The sequence below is a fragment of the Eptatretus burgeri genome, chromosome 4 (assembly GCF_056783735.1).
Source record: "Eptatretus burgeri isolate ZD-2024b chromosome 4, Ebu_testis_v1, whole genome shotgun sequence".
Classification (NCBI taxonomy): Eukaryota; Metazoa; Chordata; class Myxini; order Myxiniformes; family Myxinidae; genus Eptatretus; species Eptatretus burgeri.
In genome coordinates this window covers 134,834,190-134,859,653 of record NC_140964.1, presented here as the reverse complement: position 1 = coordinate 134,859,653, position 25,464 = coordinate 134,834,190, and the positions used below count along the sequence as shown (strand labels likewise).

Genomic DNA, 25,464 nt, shown 5'->3' with positions numbered 1-25,464 from the left:
TGGCTGCATTGGCCTTGATGCGCGTGCACCCTGAATGTGGATGCCAGTCAGACGTGGTACCACGTGGTACCACGTGGCTGCATTGGCCTTGATGGGCGTGCACCCTGAATGTGGATGCCAGTTAGGTGTGGTACCACGTGGTACCACGTGGCTGCATTGGCCTTGATGGGCGTGCACCCTGAATGTGGATGCCAGTTAGGTGTGGTACCACGTGGTACCACGTGGCTGCATTGGCCTTGATGGGCGCGCGCCCTGAATGTGGATGCCAGTTAGGTGTGGTACCACGTGGTACCACGTGGCTGCATTGGCCTTGATGGGCGTGCACCCTGAATGTGGATGCCAGTTAGGCGTGGTACCACGTGGTACCACGTGGCTGCATTGGCCTTGATGGGCGTGCACGCTGAATGTGGATGCCAGTCGGGCGTGGTACCACGTGGTACCACGTGGCTGCATTGGCCTTGATGGGCGCGCACCCTGAATGTGGATGCCAGTCGGGCGTGGTACCACGTGGTACCACGTGGTACCACGTGGCTGCATTGGCCTTGATGGGCGCGCGCCCTGAATGACCGAGCGCGTGACAGAGCGCACGTGGTGAAAGTGCCTCGATTCTGCTCGACACCCAAACGAACACGAAGTACAATCTTTGGGAAAAAAAATTCTCAAATGCAAGAACAAATGAAGGATAACAATTTTTAGTAACAATCATTTGATCAATTAGGCCTTGGAAACGTCGTTAAAAAAAATTGAGGTTCCACCGAGATTTGAACTCGGATCGCTGGATTCAGAGTCCAGAGTGCTAACCATTACACCATGGAACCGCCTTAAGAGAAACTGTTCTTTTGAACCTACAAGAAGGATATCTCTTCCTGTGTGGTCACGTGAAGAAGAAGAAGATTTTGTTTGGTAAACAAAACGTCATTCGTTCATTCGAACCAGCGCTTTCGTCACAAACCTCGTGTTTTCCTTTCTTTGTGTCGTCGGTACCATGGCAACTGTGATGAGGGTTGCGAATGCCTTTTCCCAGCAGTTCTGTTCGAGCATCTTGCGGTCATTTGCCGAGCCAGACGTTCCGTGTCAACCGCTTTGCGAGCCGCTCGCTCAGCTGATCAAGCGATTTCGAGACAAACTGGTGTTTGTGGTTGAGGTTGTTGGCTTAAGAATCCAGGCTCTTCCGTTTGAGCCCCTCTCAACCGTTGAATTAACACCAGGTGGGTTGATTCAGCCTGTCGTCCGTCTAAGGTCATCAAAATGAGAACCGGCTTACTTGCGGCACAGGCCACTGCATCAGCAGCTCACCATTTACACCGTTGTGGGTGACGACTCGCTGATTTGAGTTTTCACTGGAGTTAAACTGAAGTTCACTGGAGTTAAACTGAAGTTCACTGGAGTTAAACCGCCTTCACAGCCCGAGCTTCAGCGATGCGTTTCCCCTCCTGACTCAGAGCTTCGATCGACCTGTTTGTTGGTGGCCCTTTCCTCCCGCAGCACTTCGCTCTCTCCACCGGGGAGGCGGGCCACCTCGACATGATGGCTTGTTCTCATGTCCGTCGAAGCTACGTCCACATTGATTTGACCATGTTCACATTGATCTCGTTGGACCTCGACCTCCAGATGGCGATACGTACCTGCTCACATCCATTGATCGTGTTACTCGTTCTTTTCCAAGCTCTGTCTGATCTACTTGGCAGTCGGAGAACCCGAACCGCAGCTTATCACCCGTCACCTAATGGGCTCGTGGAACGATTCCATCGACAGTCGAAAGCCCATGCAAATACAAGATGGACGCAGAGTCTTCCTATTTGTCTTCCTGGGTATCCGAACTTGGAGTTAAGTCTGACCTCGGGTGCTGTGCTGTCGAGTTAGTTTTCGGCACAACTCTCAAGTTGCCAGGACGGTTTGTGGCACCTCGTCAGTTGAATCATGACTTGGATCCTTGAAACGACGTCATCCGCTGTGCTGCCAAGTTTTCCATGATTAACTACAATGGGAAACATGATACTGTCTCTGAAAGGACCATCCTAACCCTAATCTACACTCTATCTCTCTGAAAGGACCATCTGGCAAACTCTCCTCTGTACTCTCTTGACCACCCTCTTCTGGTAAAACTACCAAAATCAAGAATCACTGCTCATCTTCACTCTTTTATTACTCTGTTTTTTCCCACCTCTGGAACAACCTCCCACCCCTCTCATCTCTTGCCCCCCCCCCCTTGTTATACGTTCTGTGTGTTAGCTCTCATACGAGCCTCGACGTTGTATACTAAAAATATAAAGATCTTCTTGAGGAGGTTCAGTCATTAAAACTCCTGGGTCTCACTATTGGCCATGATCTTTCTTGCGCAAACCACATTTCAAAGTATTCCTCCAAAGCCAGCCACCGACTGCCATCCAAAGTCCTCCAAAGTCCTTCCTTGGTACATCTGAGCAACTATCCACCTTCATCCACAACTTGATGGAGTGCTGCACAGTGCTTTCCCCTCTGTGCTCGCCCCCCTGCCTCACATCGTTCTCAGCTTAATGCTGTGGAAACCAAGACCTTATGGATTATTGGAATCTCCGTGATGAAGTAGACTCTAAAAGTCTATCACGGAGCCATCACAGACTGGTCAGTGGTCTCTCTCTTTCGTTTACAACCTCTTTTCTGGTCTTGCACCCTTTGTTCTTGCCGTGCTTTCCACCCTCCCTCCCCCCCCCCCCCGCCCTTCAGGTTTATTCAAGGCTCACACGGTCCACCATCAACCCCCTTCTTGTGAAACTACCGAAATCCAGGATCACTGCTCACCTCCACTCATCTGTTCCTCTTTCTTCCCCCACCTGTGGAACCAACTTCCACATATATCTATAATTCCAACAATGTGTCTGTGTCTGTGACCGCTGTTTCTCGACAACCACTGGTCCAATCTAATTGAAACTTGCCAGGTATATTGCTGGGGCCCTTTGGATGTGCTTTTTCAAGGTTTGATATTAATCGGACAAGTGGTTCCCAAGTTATGGCCATTTATTTACCAAACCAATGTAGCGTTCTCGGCCCTGTTCTTTTTCTGGTTTTCATCAATGATCTCTCCGAGTCTCTGGACAATCCTCTATATCTCTTCGCTGATGACTCCACCCTCTGCCGTACCATCGGTCATCCCTCAGACCGGCAAGCAGCAGCTTCTTCGCTCACTGCAGATCTGGATAAAATCGCAAACTGGTCCAACACGTGGAACATGTCTTTCAATCCAGACAAATCTCACACTCTCACTGTGTCTCTCCGAAAGGACTATTTAGAAACCCCTCCCCCTCCCATCCAATTTCACTACAATCCTCTGGAAGAAGTCCTTTCTTTCAAGCTTCTTGGTCTCACTATCTGCCATGACCTTTCCTGGGAAAGTCACATTTCCAACCTCGCCTCAAAAGCCAGTCGCCGACTGGGAATCCTCCGTCGTACAAAGTCCTTCCTCGGCCCTCTTGAGCTCCTGACCACTTACAAAGCTTTTGTCCGCAGCCTGATGGTTTCTACAGCGTGAAGCCGAGAAAGGTGGGAGGCAGGAGCACCAGCCCAGAGGGGAGAGCAGTACTCCAAGGCATTTTGGATCATTGGTATCTCCCGCAATGAGGCTGAGTCTTTGGGCCTCTCACTCAATCACCGCAGGTTGGTCGGTGGTCTTCCTGTCTTCTACCAACTCCTCTCCAGCCTTGCCCCCCCCTGCTCTTTCTGTGATTTGTCCCCACCACATTTCCGCAGGGCGCTCAAGGTCCGCCAACAACCCCCTTCTGGTGAAACTACCAAAATCACGAATCACTGCTCATCTTCACTCTTTGATTCCTCTTTTTTTTCCCGCCTTTGGAATAAACTCCCTCACTCTATTCATTCCCATTCTTCCCTCCAGGCCTTCAAAACAGCAGTTCACCACCACCTCTTATCCTTCTTCACCTTCTTCACCCCCATCCAAATCCTCGATCTTTTCTACCTCCAATAATCCACCCAAGCCCACCTCCTTCAAATTCCCTGCTTTCCTTCCTGAAAGTCCCTGTAATGTCCATCTTCTATTCCCCATGTTCCCCATCCCATCCCTCTCCCTTCCACAGATCTCCAAATGTCTCTGTTCCCCACTGTTTTATCCTTCCCACTCCCTCCCCTATTGTCTCATGCCCCCCCTTGATGTGCGTTGTTAGTTAGCTCTCACACGAGACTCGACAAGGTATTCAAAAAAAAAACAAAAACAAAAAACAATGAAAGGACACGTTGCTGCGTAGGCCGGTGCGTGGCCAGCCGACGCTGACGTCACGTGCCGTGCCGGTTTCGATGGGGATCGATCGGTGCCTCAGTTACCGTGGCGGAGGAGTGGCAATGGTCAATGGCAGCGAATGTCATGGCAAGCAAAGACAGGGAGGTAAAGTTGATTTTAATTTGGATTTTAATTAACTCTGTGTGTGTGAGTATCACAGCAGTTGTTACTTCAAGGAAAGCGATAATTCGTGGAATGATGTGAACATTCCGTACGGGCACGCACCACTTCCGGATGGTGATGACTTCCTGTATTCTAATAATTTCTCAATTTCTTGTGTGCATTTATAGATAAACACAATGCCCCAATCCAGTCGTCATTTACCAGAGCGAAGGAACAGCCTATGTGTTTGTTTGAAAGTCTTTTGTTGTTGTTGTTTTTGGGGGGGGTTGCACGTACAGGCACGCGAGAGCGAAGGAACGGCCTGTGTGGTTGTTTCTGGCTCGCGGTTTGAAAGGTTTTTTTAATTTTGGTTTGCGCATATGGCCATGCACGTAAGGGCACGCACGTACAGCCACGCACGTACGGGCACGCGAGAGCGAAGGAACGGCCTATGTGTTTGTTTCTGGCTCGCGGTTTGAAAGTTTTATTTTTTTTTTGCACGTACGGCCACGCACGTACGGGCATGTACTAGTCTATCTGTAATTCCAGCTGTGTGTGTGTGTGTGTGTGTGTGTGTGTGTGTGTGTGTGTGTGTGTGTGTGTGTGTGTGTGTGTGTGTGTGTGTGTGTGTGTGTGTGTGTGTGTGTGTGTGTGTGTGTGTGACCGCTCTTTCTCGACAACCGCTGGTCCGATCTAATTGAAACTTGCCAGATATATTGCTGGGGCCCTGTGGATGTGCTTTTTCAAGGTTTGATATTAATCTGACAAGTGATTCCCAAGTTATGGCCATTTATTTACCAAACAAATAACAGGACAGGTTACTGCGGAGGCATGGCCGATTCGCCATTTATTTACCAACCAATGACAGGACACGTTGCTGCGTCGGTGTGGCTGTTGGGGAAGAGATCCTCAGCCGCATTCCCCATTACAGGTTACAATGTACGGACTTCCGGATAGTGATGATGATGTATTCTAATAATTTCTCGATTTCTTATCCGCAGTTATAGATAAACACAATGCCCCAATCCATCTGTCATTTACGAGAGCGAAGGAACGGCCTGTGTGCTTGTTTCAAAGTTTTTTTTTATCTTGCCAAAACGAAGTTTTTGCAAGATATGTTACTCAGCTTGTATGTTTTTTTTATTTTTTTTATTTTTTTATTTTTTGTTTCTTTGTTTGTTTGTCTGTAATCACTTATAAAAAATTCTGCAGAGCACAGTTATCATTGGAAATTTTTGTAACTTCGCATATCAGAGGCCTATAGAGGTCCCTTTCAGCGCATAAAATTTTGAAGGTCAAGGTCAAAGGTCAAGGTCACTTTGGCGCAAATCAGGGGAGTCGACGAAACCCTTATTTTTTGAGTAATTTTGATCAGATCGTCTTCAAACTTCATGGTAATATAGTTCATGGTCTGGCGCTCAGCTGATTAATCTTTGGTGGCGATTGGCCTTGACCTTCATGGTTAGCGCCTGAGGTCAAACATATTTGACCCCAAGGTCAAATTTTCAAGTTTTAGGAACCATATCGTGTCGTACCTCAAATTGAACACCTCGACGAGTGCTTTCTAAATATGTCAAGCTTGAGACATTATGACGTCATTTGGTGACGTTATGAGGAAAAAGCATATTTTTCATGGTTACTCTGCAGAACGATTCTCATCGGAATCTCTCGTCGGCAGATATTCCTCAAGGAGTCGCTCCTGGTGGATAGCAGCTCTGTTCACCTCAGTGTGACCTAAAAGAAGTCACACGTGGTCACCTTTTGGCAAGATACGGTTTATTTTTTTTTTTGGTTTGCACATACGGCTACGCACGTACAGGCACGCGAGAGCGAAGGAACGTCCTGTGTTGTTGTTTCTGGCACGCGCTTTGAATTTTTATTTTTTTTATTTTGCACGTACGGCCAGATACGTACGGGCACATACTCGTTCTCTTAAATCTCATTCTTCCCTCCAGGTCTTCAAGACAGCTGTTCACCACCATCTCAGATAGTCACCAATCCAAAACCATGATCTTTTCTGCCGTCGTTAACCCCAACCAAATCCCTCCTCCTTCAAATTTTCCAGTTTTCCCTCTGAGTTTCCTTCTGTTTCCACTTTGTCCACCCCATGCATCCTCCGTGTGATACAGTTTTAATCACGAGTGAAGCACATCTTACTCAGTTGTGGAAGAGGTAACAAAAGACACGTGAGTAACAAAGCCGATGGATATCTGATGATGTTTTACAAAATTACCGCAGGAACGGCTTCAGGGAGGCACACACCATGCATGCTGACTGGTTTGATTATACCTTACCAATAAATTTATTCGAAGTATGATTAGATGTTTTGGGGTCCCTCAGCGAGAGTAACACTCGATCCAAATAAAGTCAATGGAAATCTGACGCAGCAAACCTGGGCAGTAACAAGCTCAAATGAGCTAAGATCCTCGTCCTCTTGATGACGTCATAAAACGAATATGACGTCATTGTGATGTATCAGGTTTGCGATAAATTATCTGTGCTAATGCCTGGCTTGATTCCCGCAAACAAAATTAAAATGGCTTGCCTTGTTTCGGAGATAATGGAACAGGCGATTTCCATTAGCGGCGATATTATGACGTCAACTTTTTTTCTAGGAAGCATTTCCAAAATCGGAGATGGTTACTACCTGCGCGTGGGCTTTCTGCATATACATGGCAAGTTTCACAAAGATCCGATGAAAACTCTGGGTTGTGAAACAAAAATCAAAAAATAGGAATGACGTCATAAAAATTGATATGACGTCATAGTGATGTATCAAATGTGTGGTAATTCATCTCTGCTAATGCCCTGTTCGATTCCCGTAAACAGAATTCAAAAAGCTTGCCGAGTTTCGGAGATAATTTTTTAGGCGATTTCCATTAGCGGAGATATTTTGACGTCATAACTTTTTTTTTCTCGGAGGAATTTTCAAAATCTGAGATGGTTACTGTCTGCGCAGGGAATTTCTACATATATACGCCAAGTTTCAGGAAGTTTCGATGAAAACTGTCGGCTGTAAAACAAAAAAGTCCACAAGAACAACAACGTGAGTAAGACTTAGAGATCCTCCACGAGGATCTAATAATAAATCCTGGCATTTCTTGAACTATCTCTTTCTGATAACTATAAATGTATTCCCATGACTTGCTGCTCAAGTTGATAGCAAAGTTTATATTTTGGTTTATTACTGAAGAATATTATATTGTCTCAAAATAATTAGTTTTAATCGCAATCATTCATTCATTAAGCCTCCCCACTCCTCCTGCAGAATAGGTGAAGGCTTCGTTCTGTTGTTGCGGTTGTTTGTACAATTAGCAGGCTCAATTTCTCATGATACCAAAGAGTTTCTTCCACCCCAAGCAGTACTAAACCACCGTGTAGGATTTTTTATGTTGTTTTTTTAATGCCAATTTGCAAGCTGTATCCCGGATCATGCTGGAACTTTCAGAATTAAAATTTGCATCAATAATGTGAATAGAAACTATCGACATTTTTGGCTTTGACCTAATTTTAAGGTCATGACCCAATTATAGATATTTTTCACCATGACTCGACTCGGGTTTGTCTGATCAGAATGAAATTGCCCTTTCTAGATAGCCTCGGCCCGAGAGCAAGGCACATTTACATCATACCCCTCCGGGTTGAGGGTCAAGGTCAAATGGCGGTCTGAAAAAAAAAAAAAGAGATTATTTTTTGTCAGCTCAATTTTGCCAATGCAGAATCTTAAAGACCGTTTGGCCTTCTAAGATGTTCTTGCACCATCTATCTATAATTCCAGCAATCTCTGTGTGTCTGTGTGTCTGCAACCGCTGTTTCTCAACAAACACTGGTCTGATCTCATTGAAACTTGCCAGGAATATTTCTGGGGCCCTGAGGATGTGCCTTTTCAAGGTTTGATATTAATCGGACAAGCGCTTCCCAAGTTAGAGCCATTTATTTGCCAACCAATGACAGGACACGGTGCTATAACGTCACGATTGACGTCACAATTTATTTTATTTTTTTGCACGATTGACGTCACAATTCTTCTTCTTCTTCTTCATTTGATATGACGTCACAATCGACGCTGGGGACCTGAGTATGTGCCTTTTCAAGGTTTGATATCCTTCTTTATCCGTTTCAGCTGTTCCCAAGTGTTTCCCCAAGGTTTGAATTAATTGTTCAAATTTAATTATTAATTAATCCCAAGGTTTTAATTTTCCCAAGCTGTTTCCAATTTTTTTTTTTTTGCACGTACAGTCACGCGAGAGCGAAGGAACGGCCTGTGTGGTTGCTGTTTCTGGCACGCGGTTTGAAAGTCTTTTTTTATTTCTGCAAGTACAGCCACGCACGTACGGGCACGTGAGAGCGAAAGAATGGCCTGTGTGGTTGTTTCTGGCACGCGGTTTGAGGTTTTTTTTGCATGTACAGCCATGCACGTACGGGCACGTGAGAGCGAAGGAATGGCCTGTGTGGTTGTTTGTGGCACGCGGTTTGAGTTTTTTTTTTTTTTTGCACGTACAGCCACGCACGTATGTGCGCGTACTAGTAATAGTAATTTTCGACGTTAAATTCGACGACGTTCGACATCGCAATAGTAAATAGTACCTGCACTGACGTTGTGCACCTGATATTTGATGAGTCTTTGATCTATTTTTTTTTTTTCGGATTCTGACCTAATTAACTAAAAACAACATTTTTGTCGCAACTTGAATAATTATTTTCCTCCAATTTTCATTTTTCATGATGTTGAGTTTTATGGATAGGTTGTAGATGGGGACACATTTTCTTGTTGTTTGTACTCGATCCCTAACTGTTGAAGGTCAAGGTCGTATCGTTTCACGAAAATAATACAGCCATCGTTGGATTGCAGGTGCCGAAGGAGGCTTACCCTTGGCGATCACTTTGTGATCACAGATATGTCGTTCAAATAGTTACCTCTTTCCAGCAAACTGCACTCTACATTCCTTTGAAAATTGTTGCAGGTAAAAGTGGTGCAAAATACTTTATTGTTTAATCTCCCCCACCCCTCTGCCCTTTGACCGGTGCATCTGATTTGTAAGAGTACATTTCTGCATGTGCAGGGCTGGGAAGGTTTGGACACACTCATTGATTGAGCACCTGGGAAAGTTTGGACACACTCAATACTTGGCAGAAAAAAAAAGACGACAGTTCAAAATCCAAGCCGCGTCGACCTTTGTGCAAGTGGAGTCCACACATGTTATTAATTTGTCCTTTTCAATTCCCGACAAACATTCGGCCTGGTGCCCACTGGACGCATTTAGAATAACAATGCTTAAATGATCTTGTCAATACCGAATGGGAAAAGCACAAATACAAAACTCTTTTCTGATTGAAGTCATAAACTACCAAAGAGAATGTTGTGTAACGGAATGAAGACAATTGGAAACACCTTAACCCACCATGGTAACAGCAGGTCGAAAAGACATTGATTGATTGAAATAAATAAAAAAATATGGTCATGCAAGTTTCGCATTATATGATTTTCGGATTATATGATAGGTTTGTTTCTGGGACGTCATTGATCTAAATCGTGATGTATATAAAGGGTCATCTTGGGAGTCATTTATAAAACAATTGTTGCTATTCTTGCAGGACTGTGCGACAAGCAATAGTCCGGGTAAGCGTTAAAACAACATCCATGAAAGACCAAGTATTGCTAAACGGAAGTGTTTTGAAAATGCCAAAAAGGTGATTTACGTTCCACAGTGTTCAAGTATATGATTCAATTGAAAACAGAACGCATAGCTCCGCCAGGCTGAACAGTTTACATTTTGTATCCCACTGATGGGCAACATCTGCATCAGATCTGAACCACATGACTGCTCACCTAACTTTTTGAGATATGTTGCTATGCATAGTTTTTGGCCCTATCTCTCTCAATGGTGAAGAATCGCTTAAAAATGTTTTAATATCCAGATCCAGATCTTCACTAACATCGAATCGATTCGTCCTTGTCACACACCCAACCTGTGCACCAAGTTTCGCCCAAATCCATCCTTAACTTTATGAGATATCCTACTCACAGTTAGACGTGGGAAAACTTAACCTCTGTCCACCTTCAGTGGTGGGGGTAAAAACAATCAATTGAAATTAAGTTGTTCCTTGATCATAAACTGACGTTTGTAGACAGACAGACAGACAGACACAGACAAAGTGAACCAATTGCTTAACCCAGATTTTTGCTTCGAGTGTACGGTGTAATGAGCCCTGCTTTGTGACGATGCAACGGTGCTTACAATGCTTACACGCTTGCGTGTGTCACGATCTCGAGTACTGATCATATAACCAAAGCACCTCAAGGTTAGGAGTCGTCAGTGGCTTCGAAAAGCAAATTTTTAAAAATTTTTTTACATCAATATCCTTGGAACAACTGGAAAAAGTTGTGATATCGAGTGAGGTCCCCCCCCTTTACCCCCCATCCCTCAGTCCCCGCCTCCACACCACCTCTGTGTCTCTACCCCCCCACTGGAGGGTGCTTGGCCAAACTCCAGACACCTGCAAGGGGCACGGTATCTTGGCTACATCTCAAAACCACAAGAGACCTGTAAGCAAGGAGTACAGTATTTTGCCTAGACCTCTAAACTCTAAACCACAAGGTACCTGTAAGCAAGGGGCACGGTGTCTTTACTAGATATCGAACCCACAAGGCACCAGTGAGCAATGGGCACAGTGGCTTGGCTAGACCTCTAAACCCCAAGGCACCTGCAAGGAAGGGGCACGGTTCTACCGTTAACTCACCGTCAGCTCAAAAATGGTTTTGTTTTGGACGGTTCGACGACCATTTCCATTTAACAAGCTCAAATGAGCTAAGATCCTCGTCCTCTTAATGATGACGTCATAAAAACGAATATGACGTCATTGTGCTGTATCAGGTTTGCGATAAATTATCTGTGCTAATGCCCGGCTTGATTCCCGCAGACAAAATTCAAACAGGTTGCCGCGTTTCGGAGATAATGGAATTGGCGATTTCCATTCGCGGAGATATTGTGACGTCAATTTTTTTTTTTCTAGGAAGAATTTCCAAAATCGGAGATGGTTACTGTACAATCTATCGCTAAAACTCAATTTCTTGAAAATCGGAGGAAAATTATTCAAGTTATAATCAAAAAGGTGTTTTTGGTTAATTAATTCACCATCCGAAAAAGTAGGTCAAGGACACCAAGCAAATACCAGGTGCACAACTTCATTGAGTTCACCATTATGATGGAAGAACATCTTGGAAGGCCAAGCGGTTTTTAAGATTCCGCATTGGCAAAATTGAGCGATGACAAAAAAAAAAAATCATTAGTTTTTTTTTTTCAGACCGTCATTTGACCTTGACCTTTAACCGGGGAGGGGTATGATGAACATGAAGTGGAAATTCGACCTGATGTTGGCTATATAGAAATGGCAATTTCGGTCTGATCGGACAAACCTTGGTTGAGTTTTGATGGAAAAAATGAAAAAATGTCCACAATTAGGTCATGATCATAAAATTAGGTCAAGGTCAAAAAACTATATCACCTCCTCCCCCCTTACCCTCCCCTCTCTCCCCACCGCATACACATTTTATTGACATTACTGATGGAAAATTTCATTCCGAAAGTCGCAACCGGCATCAAGATAAAGCTGGGACATTGATACAGTTCGGAAATTGAGTGGAGAAAATCTGTTTTTTTTTGTCGAAATGGTGCTTTCGTACTGCTCGGGGTGAAGAAAGTCTGTGGTCCTTTTTAATAATTGGGGGTACTAATTGTAGAAACCCAACAATAAGCTTTCCCCTATGCATATGCAATAGCTGGAGGCCAAACAAAAATGGCACTGGTGGAGCTCATACCTCCACCAGGCTGAATAGTTTGCATTTTGTATCTCACTGATAGGTCAGATCTGAATCTGGACCTCATGATTTGAGATGGTTGTGAGCAGCTGTTTTGAAGAACTGGAGGGGGAAGTGGGATTGAAGGGAGTGTGAGAGGTGGGGGGAAAAAGAGGAATGAAAGAGTGAAGGTGAGCAGTGATTCTTAATTTTGGTAGTTTCACCAAAAGTGGGTTGATTGTGGAAAGCGGGAGTCGATAGTGGACTGTCGTGGTCGATGGTGGACCATGTGCATCACTAAAAAAAAAAATTATGTATTCATTCATTCATTTTCCACTCATTTTGAGTCATGTCAGGTATGGGAGCATGCGCCGGAGCGGCGTGTGGCTGCGTCCACTTTTCGCCGGGACTCCAGGGGCCTCCATCTGACCATCCCCCACGTAGATGTCTGGCCCATCCCCATCTCCGTGAAATGCTGATCAACCTGCTGCGACCACGAGACACATGGTCGGTCCATTGGACTCCTCCACACATGAGACTACCTCGCTGAGAGAATCTTGTGAGCAGGATCAGCATCAGGAAAACGAGCCACATGTCCGTGCAGCCACAGCTGACGCTCACGGACTATGCAGGTGATGAATCTCATTTGAGTCTCTCTCAGCAACTGCTCGTTGGACACAAAGTCTGACCCGCGATAGTCAAAGATTCTCCCAAGACAGCTGGTACCAAAGGAATTAAGTCTCTGTCGCAGATCCCTGGTCAGAGTCCAAGTCTCACATCCATAAAACAAGACTAGAAGCACCAAGGACCTGAAGACTCGGACTTTCATCGTCCTGCACAGGTACTGACAGCACCACACCCCATGATCCAGTGAATCCATGACTTCCCACGCTCAACCCAGATGTCTGTTGACCTATGACTTACAGCCAGCAGAGACATGATTATCACTGCCAAGGTAAGTGAATCTCTCCATGACCTCAACATCCTCACCACAAACAGGCACAGACAAGATAGCACTCCAAGATGTCATTGAAAGCCTGGATCTCAGATTTGACCCAAGAAACCCGTAATCCCAGTGGCTCCGACTCCTCATTCAGCACCTCGAGGGCCCCCAAAAGGATATCTGAAGTCTCCGCAAAGATGACTGCATCATCTGCGAAATCAAGGTCAGAGATCTTTACATTCTCAAACGATGCACCGCAGCTTGATCTCTCTGACATCCTCCCGAGAATCCAGTCCATACAAGTGCTGAAAAGTGTGGGGGCCAGTACACACCCCCTGATGAACTTCATTAACAACTGGAAATGTCGGAGATGGTACCACCACATCTCACAGCACTCTCAGTACCAGAGTAGAGTTCAGACATCAGATTGATCAGTTTTGGTGGCACCCCACGAAGACCAAGAATCCTCCAGAGGGCATCCCGATTCACTGGATCAAAAGCTTTACAGAGATCAACAAAGGCTGCAAGCAGCCCCTGCCGAAACTCTCATTTGCGTTCGGTGAGGACACGAAGAGCAAGGATATGGTCAATCGTTGACCTCTTTGGTGTAAAGCCTGACTGCTCTGGACGCTGGTGCTCAAGCAGATGGTGGCGAACCCTATCAAGAATTATCCGAGCAAAGACCTTGCCCGGCACTGAGAGCAGCGTCACCCCTCAGTCGTTGTTGCCATCCTGGCAATCACCCTTCCCTTTGCAGAGAGGGACAACAAGGCCCCTCTTCCAGTCAGTTGAGATGATGCCTGTGTTCCAAGGAGAGCACAGAACTGAATGCAACGACACGAGTGCAGCATTTCCACCAGCCTTGAGAAGTTCAGCATGGATGCCACAGATCCCTGGAGCTTTACCCCATTTCAACCGGTTCACCGCAGCCCGTGTTTCCACAAACGAATGTGAATCATAGTTTATTGGAGGGTCAGCAATAGGGATTGTAACACCCCTGACATCCAACCCGAGAGCTGGCGGATCACCGTGGTACAGTCGCTCAAAGTAACTAGCCGAGCGAGCCTTCACTTTGGACTCCTCTGTCAAGAGCCGACCACTCTCCGCTCTCACTGCAGTGCACCGAGGGACAGGCTTGGAGGAACGCAATGCGTGAATTCCTTTGTAAGCGGGACGAGAATCACTTGATCCCAGGTGATACTCTACCCCCTCACGGATTCCTTGCACATTTCATCCGCTGCCCTCTCATCCTTGAGCTTGCCAACATCTAGCCGGATCTGGGATGGTACCATTCTCCTGGATTGAAGCTGAAACTTCAGAGTTGATACAACAAGCCTGTGGTCAGTATTGAGGAAATGAGCACTTCGGTAAACCTTGCAGTTCTGGATCAACCTCCAGAGACCATGAACGAGCACATGGTCAATCCCCTTTGCCACACCGCCAGCGTTGGAATACCAAGTCTAGCGATGAGCTTGTGGGCACTGAAACCATGAACCAGCCACCCAAAGTCCTTGAATTATTGCAAAGCCAAGGAACTTTTCTGGTTCACTGTTCTGGACTAATGGGGACGAACACCCGTCTCATAACCATCCCTATCAGCTCCAGTCGATGCAATGAAATCTCCGACTACTGAAAGAGCATATCACCTGGGGCACTGATCAACCACAGACTTGAGCGTGGCATAGACTGTGTCCTTTACGGTGAGATCACTCACCTCAGTCGGAGCATAGACAGAGACCAGGGAAGTGACACCCAAGGAATGACAAATGCTTAGTCTCATAATACGCTCGTTGACCGGTGTTACCTGAATTATCATTGGAGTCAGCTTATTGGACACAGCTACAGCAACTCCTTTGGCATGTTAACCATCAGGTCGACCAGACCAATAGTAGGTGTCAACACCCACCATGATCTCACCATATTCCGGTCTCCGAACCTCAGAGAGTGCTGCAATATCGATGTTCAAACGATTGAGCTCAGATCACAACAGAGAGAGGTGATGATCCTCTCTTCGAGACAGGACATTCTAGGCACCCACCCGAAGGGACCGTCTTCGGTTAACCAAGGAGACCGCCGTCCGGGGAACGACACCTCACCATCACTCCGCCGCACATCACCGCAATCTGACCCTGGAGGTTTACCCCGTGGTTTTCCTCCTATCATCAAGGAATGGGGGTCCCAAAGGCTTTGCCCCAATCCCATCATCTGGTGAGCTGCCCTGCGTAGGGCAGCAGCGCTGGAGGTACTCCCATGGAGCGCGTTTACAGATATTCTTACATTTGTGGGTTTTGTGAAATGAAGTGCTTTACTGCGGCGGAGTGCAAATCCTGCCACCAACCTCCTCCTAAAAAACAAGTGACCCAACTGCAGGAGGACGTCCACGGACAGTTTGGCACAACAAATGGATGGTCGTTGGCTGACAAGGAGGTCTTCTGCACGATGAGCTTGTGCATACCAGTTTAAAAAAAATAAAATATATATATATATATTATTTCGAGTTACCTTTGTGTGTCGGAGTGAGACGCTTTCATAATGTTCTTTGGAAATAAAACAAAACAAACAAATGAAGTTATAAGTGATCACACCAGTGTGTGGTGGTGCCCTCTTGTGGATCACACCAGTGTGTGGTGGTGCCCTCTTGTGGATCACACCAGTGTGTGGTGGTGCCCTCTTGTGGATCACACCAGTGTGTGGTTGTGCCCTCTTGTGGATCACACCAGTGTGTGGTTGTGCCCTCTTGTGGATCACACCAGAGTCTGGTGGTGTCCTCTTGTGGATCACACCAGTGTGTGGTGGTGCCCTCTTGTGGATCACACCAGTGTGTGGTGGTGCCCTCTTGTGGATCACACCAGTGTGTGGTGGTGTCCTCTTGTGGATCACACCAGTGTGTGGTGGTGCCCTGTTGTGGATCACACCAGTGTGTGGTGGTGCCCTCTTGTGGATCACACCAGTGTGTGGTGGTGCCCTCTTGTGGATCACACCAGTGTGTGGTGGTGCCCTCTTGTGGATCACACCAGTGTGTGGTGGTGCCCTCTTGTGGATCACACCAGTGTGTGGTGGTGCCCTCTTGTGGATCACACCAGTGTGTGGTGGTGCCCTCTTGTGGATCACACCAGTGTGTGGTGGTGCCCTCTTGTGGATCACACCAGTCTGTGGTGGTGTCCTCTTGTGGATCACACGTGTGTGGTGGTGCCCTGTTGTGGATCACACCAGTGTGTGGTGGTGCCCTCTTGTGGATCACACCAGTGTGTGGTGGTGCCCTCTTGTGGATCACACCAGTGTGTGGTGGTGCCCTCTTGTGGATCACACCAGTGTGTGGTGGTGCCCTCTTGTGGATCACACCAGTGTGTGGTGGTGTCCTCTTGTAGATCACACCAGTGTGTGGTGGTGCCCTCTTGTGGATCACACCAGTGTGTGGTGGTGTCCTCTTGTGGATCACACCAGTGTGTGGTGGTGCCCTCTTGTGGATCACACCAGTGTGTGGTGGTGCCCTCTTGTGGATCACACCAGTGTGTGGTGGTGCCCTCTTGTGGATCACACCAGTGTGTGGTGGTGCCCTCTTGTGGATCACACCAGTGTGTGGTGGTGCCCTCTTGTGGATCACACCAGTGTGTGGTGGTGCCCTCTTGTGGATCACACCAGTGTGTGGTGGTGCCCTCTTGTGGATCACACCAGTGTGTGGTGGTGCCCTCTTGTGGATCACACCAGTGTGTGGTGGTGCCCTCTTGTGGATCACACCAGTGTGTGGTGGTGCCCTCTTGTGGATCACACCAGTGTGTGGTGGTGCCCTCTTGTGGATCACACCAGTGTGTGGTGGTGCCCTCTTGTGGATCACACCAGTGTGTGGTGGTGCCCTCTTGTGGATCACACCAGTGTGTGGTGGTGCCCTCTTGTGGATCACACCAGTGTGTGGTGGTGCCCTCTTGTGGATCACACCAGTGTGTGGTGGTGCCCTCTTGTGGATCACACCAGTGTGTGGTGGTGCCCTCTTGTGGATCACACCAGTGTGTGGTGGTGCCCCCTTGTGGATCACACCAGTGTGTGGTGGTGCCCTCTTGTGGATCACACCAGTGTGTGGTGGTGCCCTCTTGTGGATCACACCAGTGTGTGGTGGTGCCCTCTTGTGGATCACACCAGTGTGTGGTGGTGCCCTCTTGTGGATCACACCAGTGTGTGGTGGTGCCCTCTTGTGGATCACACCAGTGTGTGGTGGTGCCCTCTTGTGGATCACACCAGTGTGTGGTGGTGCCCTCTTGTGGATCACACCAGTGTGTGGTGGTGCCCTCTTGTGGATCACACCAGTGTGTGGTGGTGCCCTCTTGTGGATCACACCAGTGTGTGGTGGTGCCCTCTTGTGGATCACACCAGTGTGTGGTGGTGCCCTCTTGTGGATCACACCAGTGTGTGGTGGTGCCCTCTTGTGGATCACACCAGTGTGTGGTGGTGCCCTCTTGTGGATCACACCAGTGTGTGGTGGTGCCCTCTTGTGGATCACACCAGTCTGTGGTGGTGTCCTCTTGTGGATCACACGTGTGTGGTGGTGCCCTGTTGTGGATCACACCAGTGTGTGGTGGTGCCCTCTTGTGGATCACACCAGTGTGTGGTGGTGCCCTCTTGTGGATCACACCAGTGTGTGGTGGTGCCCTCTTGTGGATCACACCAGTGTGTGGTGGTGCCCTCTTGTGGATCACACCAGTGTGTGGTGGTGCCCTCTTGTGGATCACACCAGTGTGTGGTGGTGCCCTCTTGTGGATCACACCAGTGTGTGGTGGTGTCCTCTTGTGGATCACACCAGTGTGTGGTGGTGCCCTCTTGTGGATCACACCAGTGTGTGGTGGTGCCCTCTTGTGGATCACACCAGTGTGTGGTGGTGCCCTCTTGTGGATCACACCAGTGTGTGGTGGTGCCCTCTTGTGGATCACACCACTGTGTGGTGGTGCCCTCTTGTGGATCACACCAGTGTGTGGTGGTGCCCTCTTGTGGATCACACCAGTGTGTGGTGGTGCCCTCTTGTGGATCACACCAGTGTGTGGTGGTGCCCTCTTGTGGATCACACCAGTGTGTGGTGGTGCCCTCTTGTGGATCACACCAGTGTGTGGTGGTGCCCTCTTGTGGATCACACCAGTGTGTGGTGGTGCCCTCTTGTGGATCACACCAGTGTGTGGTGGTGCCCTCTTGTGGATCACACCAGTGTGTGGTGGTGCCCTCTTGTGGATCACACCAGTGTGTGGTGGTGCCCTCTTGTGGATCACACCAGTGTGTGGTGGTGCCCTCTTGTGGATCACACCAGTGTGTGGTGGTGCCCTCTTGTGGATCACACCAGTGTGTGGTGGTGCCCTCTTGTGGATCACACCAGTGTGTGGTGGTGCCCTCTTGTGGATCACACCAGTGTGTGGTGGTGCCCTCTTGTGGATCACACCAGTGTGTGGTGGTGCCCTCTTGTGGATCACACCAGTGTGTGGTGGTGCCCTCTTGTGGATCACACCAGTGTGTGGTGGTGCCCTCTTGTGGATCACACCAGTGTGTGGTGGTGCCCTCTTGTGGATCACACCAGTGTGTGGTGGTGCCCTCTTGTGGATCACACCGGTGTGTGGTGGTGCCCTCTTGTGGATCACACCGGTGTGTGGTGGTGCCCTCTTGTGGATCACACCGGTGTGTGGTGGTGCCCTCTTGTGGATCACACCAGTGTGTGGTGGTGCCCTCTTGTGGATCACACCAGTGTGTGGTGGTGCCCTCTTGTGGATCACACCAGTGTGTGGTGGTGCCCTCTTGTGGATCACACCGGTGTGTGGTGGTGCCCTCTTGTGGATCACACCGGTGTGTGGTGGTGCCCTCTTGTGGATCACACCGGTGTGTGGTGGTGCCCTCTTGTGGATCACACCAGTGTGTGGTGGTGCCCTCTTGTGGATCACACCGGTGTGTGGTGGTGCCCTCTTGTGGATCACACCGGTGTGTGGTGGTGCCCTCTTGTGGATCACACCGGTGTGTGGTGGTGCCCTCTTGTGGATCACACCAGTGCTTTCCTGTCGATAACTGGATCACCGACATCACTCTTCATTGAACTGGTTTATCAACCGCTGAATAACCATGTTTCCCATGTTAATATCTCCTGTTTGTCCCTGGTTCATCGATCCAGAGTTCCCTTGACTATCTCCGTGGTGTATCTATTTATCTGTGCTGTTATTGTTGAATATTTGTGGAAACACCATGAGCAAGCCAAATGTTCTATACACCTCCTCACCCCTCCTATCCTCCCTCCCCCTCCTCCTCCCCTCCCTCCTCTCCCCCTCCCCCACCTCATACTTGACACATCACACTCCCCCCTCCCTCCTCCCCCCCTTGTCTCCTTTGTGAACGAGTCACCAGACGGTACTTGTAATAATCACGATGTGAAAAATGTGACTTGAATCGGCGGAATTGTTGGGCGGTGTATAAGAGGAAAGCTGTTGAACTTGCTTAATTGTTGGGCGGTGTATTGGGGAATAGTTGTTCGTCGTATTAATATGTGTGTTTCATTGCCATTGGTGTTTTTTTTTACTATATCGCAAAATCAACTGTTATTATTAAAAATGTATGGCAAACGGAACCATGAACAAGTAACCAATGACATCTCACAAAGGAAATCACTGTCGGGCGATCCGTGGCCGGTCTGGGTCCTCGTCCTCGTCCTCGTCCTCGTCCTCGTCCTCGTCCTCGTCCTCGTCCTCGTCCTCGTCCTCGTCCTCGTCCTCGTCCTCGTCCTCGTCCTCGTCCTCGATCGAGACGTGATGGGGATTTTTCGTGGTTTGGTAAGAAATATAAATCGATAACAAGTTACGAAGTTATTATTTAAATTTAAATCAATTAGAGGAATTCGAGGGTAAACTCGTGGGAATCCTGCGGGACGAATTGTGCTGCATTGTGGAGTATGTCGCCCTTCACAAAGGGACAGCTTCAAATCCATCACAACCCGCGCTGTTGTTGTCAACCTATGGTTGTTTGTTCGTGTTATACAGTTTCTAACAATGTTTGTCCGACTCGGTCGGGGTTCGAATCACCGACCTGGCACATTCACAGTGGACCCTCAAACCACAACGCAACGCACCACACCGCAACGCACCACACCGCAACGCACCACACCGCAACGCACCACACAGCAACGCACCACACAGCAACGCACCACACCACAACGCACCACACAGCAACGCACCACACAGCAACGCACCACACCACAACGCACCACACAGCAACGCACCACACAGCAACGCACCACACAGCAACGCACCACACAGCAACGCACCACACAGCAACGCACCACACCGCAACGCAACCCACCGCAACGCACCGCACCGCAACGCACCACACCGCAACGCACCACAACGCACCACAACGCACCACACAGCAACGCACCACAACGCACCACACAGCAACGCACCACAACGCACCACACAGCAACGCACCACAACGCACCACACAGCAACGCACCACAACGCACCACACAGCAACGCACCACACAGCAACGCACCATAACGCAACCCACCACAACGCACCACACCGCACCGCAACGCACCACACCGCAACGCACCACAACGCAACCCACCACAACGCAACGCACCACAACGCACCACACCGCAACGCACCACAACGCACCACACCGCACCACACAGCAACGCACCACACCGCAACGCACCACACCGCAACGCACCACACAGCAACGCACCACACAGCAACGCACCACACAGCAACGCACCACACAGCAACGCACCACAACGCCGCTTCACAACAACAACCACCAACCACAACGCGGCTTCACCACAACTGCCACGACCTTTACCGTCACAACTCACCACCATCGCATCCCCCACCATTCTCGCGCCACTTGTGGACACCGATACTGGACTCGTGCGGGGCGCGCACCGAGCAGCGTGTTCAAAAACATCACGGACTTTCCACAGAAAACGGATCAAAAACGACTCACGCCCACTTTTGTTCCGTCCAATCGGTGAGCGTGGGGCGATTTGGCCCCGCCTCCAGGGCGTTGGAGGGCGGTCGCTATATGCAAATTCATGGATCAAAAAGCATTCACGCCCACTTTTCCTCGGTCCAATGGGGAGCCAGTTAGAGGTGAAGGGTCGGAGGCAAAGGGTCAAGGGTGAAAGAGCGAAGCCACGGGGCTTATATAAACGGCTGCGTTCGTCAGTAAAGTTGAGGTGTGCGGAGTTCAAGAGAGTCGTCGGTGGAGCTGGAAAGAAGTGGGAGAAATCAAGAGTGAAGAGTTGGGGCGAGCCAAGAGAGGAGACGGAGAGGGCGAGTAGACGGAGCTGTGGAGAGGTGACGGCGGCGAAGGCGGACGAGGGGGTGCTCGCGTCGGTGCCGGGAGCTGCACAGGGAGAGGCCAGTAACGCGACCGAGGTCGAGGAGGAGACGCTCGCCGCGGGACCCGAGACAGGGTGATATCCTCCTTCCCCCGAGCATCAGCAACCCCCTCCTGTTTCCCCCCGCGCTGAGATAGTGCGACAAAGGGGGCCCCTTTCCCACCCCCTACCAGACACTGTCCGCGAGGCCCGCGGAGTTGAGGCACCACCGCCGCTCCGCGTCTCATCATCAGACGGGTAGGCCCGACATGGTCTCGGCCCCAGGCCCGCCTACCCCCCTCATCCTGGAGGGTGGTTCTCTTTTCTTTTGCTTTGGGAATATGTGTTGTCGGCGCCGTCTGTGAAGTAAAATTGTATAAGTGTTGCCGTGTGCCCGGTAGTCGGTTAGATCTGCATTGTTGCATTTGCTTTTTGTGTAATATTGCATTGTCTTCTTCTTTTACATGTGCTTTTGGTGGAATTGTATATGTGTGCTTTCCGTTCATCGCGAAATAAATGTGCTTATTGTTGAACTGTTTTCCCGCTTCGCTTCGTCTTATCCTCTATTGAATCTCCATCTTGCTTCACGTAAAGGGTTGGTCGTGGGCTAAAACGCCCGATAATTAATCGAACCGTCGAGGCCGACGAATAACACCGCTCGGTTATCCCGATAGTACGGAACGGGTCGCTTAAAGTGGCCCGTGTCCGAAGTCGACCTGCGGCGAGGTGCGATCGCCCGGTCTATCCTCCGTGTGGGTACTTAGGTAGGTCAAATTTGGCGAGCAACCCTATCCCACGCGGGGGCCGATTGGCACGATCGTGGTGAGACCGAAAGGTCCACCCGTGACTAGTTCCCGGCGTTAGTCCGAGAGGGTCACGACTGACTTGTCCGTCCGGTGGGCGACGTGCCGCGATTCGAGTTACGTGGCCGTTCGCACGCCGGCGGGCGCGAATCCGCAACAATACATATATATATATATATATATATATATATATATATATATATATATATATATATATATATATATATATATATATATATATATATATATATATATATATATATATATTGTTGCGGTATTGGCATGGCAAAGGTGAGCAGGCAAACACAGCCCGCAGAAGAAGGCCGCTGCAGGCAAACATAGCGGGCAGATGAACTGGCCGGCACAGGCCTTGAAGCAAACACGGCCAGCCAATGGCACAGGCCTTGCAGCAAAACAACAGCTGCCGATGAAGTTGGCCGGCCTCCGCCTTGAAGCAAAACACGGCCAGCCGATGAAGTTGGCCAGCTCTTGCCGTTCAGTGGAGGTTGGTGGAGGGAGTGCGGTGGTGCTGGCCACTTGGAGGGCGGGCTCGGACCTACCTACCTGTCTCCCTCCCAACCTATCGCCTTTGCCTGTCACTGTACATACCCACTCCCTTAATTTGTCAAACCCCAATTTAGCCCCAACTTATTTTTTTATTGTTTTTATTTTTACTTCCCCAATATAAATCGTCCCCTAACCCCCTTTATCGTCCTTGTTCGGCTAACCTATTCTGTCACCTAGCCTACTCCCAACCCCTACGTTCCCTTCCCAGAGGGGAATAAGGGAGAGCTAACGTCCTGTGTCGAGGCCCAACGAAGCCTCAGAATGGCCTCCCCAGAGTTCGGCGATCTAACCCAAAGTGGGTCCAGCGGCCCACAACGAGAGCGAGGGGATGGATGGTGCGGAGGGGTATATCTCCTAATCTACCCTATCCATTTAACTGTTAAACTACCCCGGGGCTTTCAACAAGCGCCTCTCGCTTGGGGTATTGGTTCCAACAACCCAGATTCCCGTCGCCTGTGTTGGTGTCCTCACGATTTCGGGCCTCGCCCCCCAATTTTCTCTCCGTGCCCTCACACGGTCTCCTGGCTGGGACACGTGGCTCCCTTTGGCAGGCACGACCCTCTGCCGAATCTCCCGCTATGGCACCCCCGGGCACTACACTGCCTCCGAGCCTACCAGCTCCCTAACACCGGGAGTGCCCCCCATGGCACCTCCCCTGAAACGCACACGTGGCAGGCCGGCCTCCCGGGCCCCTTTCCGAGGGTCACCCGTGCCCACAACACTGCCCACGCGGCTAATGGCGCCCCGGGCCCCCGCACCAAGCAGGCGCACCCGTGCCCACTACGCTATCCCGGCCCCCCATGGGCCCATGGCCTACCGCGGCCGACTAGCCTGGTGCCCGGGGTGCCCACTCAGCGATACTCACCTTTCGCAGCCACGCTCCCAAGCCCGTCAACAGGGCTCCTGCACCCCTCCAAATGGGTCTCGAGCCTACTTTCCCACCAACAACAAAACGACCTCCATTTTTCAATTTGACTAACCCAGCTAACTCACTCTACACTGACCCCGGGGTCCCTTGGGCGGGAGTCACTCCTCCCCCCAATCACTCATCGCACCATGCATTCCCCATTTACTCCACACACACAGACCCGCTGGCCTCACTCACTCACCAAGCACATGCCTCACAACTCACCAACTCTTCAACACACACACCACTGAACTCTGCCATACTCCTAACTACATCCCCTAACTAACTCGTGCTCCCACGTCGTCCCTTACACTATAGCACGTTCCATTTAACCTACGTAGCTAAGCTACGTCCCCACTACACATCCACAAGTCTGTCACTGTCTTCTAACTCAAAAAAAAAAAAAAATTTTATTTCCCAACCTAAATCTGGCTACAATCCCTCTAACTAATCCATTCCACGGACTCCATGAGGACTTACCCCTGCCCCATGAAGTCGGTCTAGCTAAGCTAACCCTTCCCCCTAACTAGTTTTCATCCTGTGCCCAGGTAAGGGGGTCTTTCACCCCCTGCCCAGGAATCCTGTGCACCCGAAAGTGAGGCTTGCCTTTCTTTTTTTTTTTTCCATGCGCAGCACCTGCGCGGCAACTCAGAGCTCGCGCACTTTACACCTGCCCGTGACGTCATGCAGCTGCACGTGTTCCTCGTCCCTCCTTGGACGGTACCATCCGGCAGAGATACCCCTCCTGCCGGATTCCAACCACACGTGCAGCCATGACGTCACCGTGCGCAAAAAAAAACACAAGCCCCACCTCTCGAGGGGTTCCCCACGCGAACACATGTGCTTTGCCCGTTGGAGCTTAACACACACGATCGCGTGGAGAACCCGTCCGGTCCAAATCCATTTACCTGCCTAAACTTTGTCCGTCCGCGGGATCGGCAAATCCACCGCTGGCGTTTCCGGACCGGGACTTCACTCTCGCAAGCGAGCACGTGGCGGTCTCGTGCGTTGCACAGCACGGACCGCGTGCTCACTGCTGGGCGAACCCGGCACGGTCCCCGAAACAACTACAGCCGCTACTCGGCTTTCTCTCCTCTGTCGCCGTCGTCGCCATTCGACCCACGCACACCTGCGTGTTACGACGCACACAGTCCACTCCATCACATTCACACGGGGAGACGCGGCTGCGTGCTCCCGCATGCCAACCGACATCTCCCTCACATACCGCTCTCTCACACACACGGTCTCCCTTGCATTCGGCCGTTCACTCACGTGTGCCTCACTACTCACACAAACCATACTATTTACACACGCGGGTGACTCACCCGCGGTGCCTCATCCACACTGGCCGTTTCACTCACACACACGGCCTCTTCCACACACGGTGCCTCATCCACACACCGTCCCTCACTCACACACGCGGGGGCACTCACCCGCGGTGCCTCATCCACACTGGCCGTTTCACTCACGTGTGCCTCACTACTCACACAAACCATACTATTTACACACGCGGGGGCACTCAACCGCGGTGCCTCATCCACACACGGCCCCTCACTCACACACGCGGGGGCACTCACCCGCGGTGCCTCATCCACACTCCGTGCCTCATCCACACACGCGAGGGCACTCACCCGCGGTGCCTCATTCACACACATGGCGACACTCACACACGGTGCCTCATCCACACACGCGGAGGAACTAACCCGCGGTGCCTCATCCACACACGGCGTGCTGGGAAGCA

General features: G+C 49.8%; 1 protein-coding gene and 1 non-coding gene across 10 annotated transcripts in view; one reads left to right on the top strand and one right to left on the bottom strand.

Annotated features, from left to right (window-relative positions):
- Window positions 1–746: 746 nt before the first annotated feature.
- Window positions 747–818, bottom strand: TRNAQ-CUG (transfer RNA glutamine (anticodon CUG)). Its single transcript has one exon. It is a non-coding gene; the product is annotated as a tRNA-Gln (tRNA).
- A 3,516-nt stretch (window positions 819–4,334) lies between these two features.
- Window positions 4,335–25,464, top strand: part of TSFM (Ts translation elongation factor, mitochondrial) — a 101,174-nt gene continuing 80,044 nt past the window's right edge. For 3 of the 9 annotated variants that reach the window (XM_085880104.1, XM_085880103.1, XM_085880095.1), the window contains exon 1: window positions 19,668–19,901. In XM_085880104.1, coding sequence (XP_085736230.1) covers window positions 19,683–19,901 — 219 coding nt within the window. In that variant the 5' untranslated portion in view covers window positions 19,668–19,682. Of the gene's footprint in view, window positions 4,376–19,667; window positions 19,902–25,464 lie in introns of those variants that run through there. The other 6 variants (XM_085880102.1, XM_085880099.1, XM_085880098.1 and 3 more) reach the window with 6 other exon arrangements.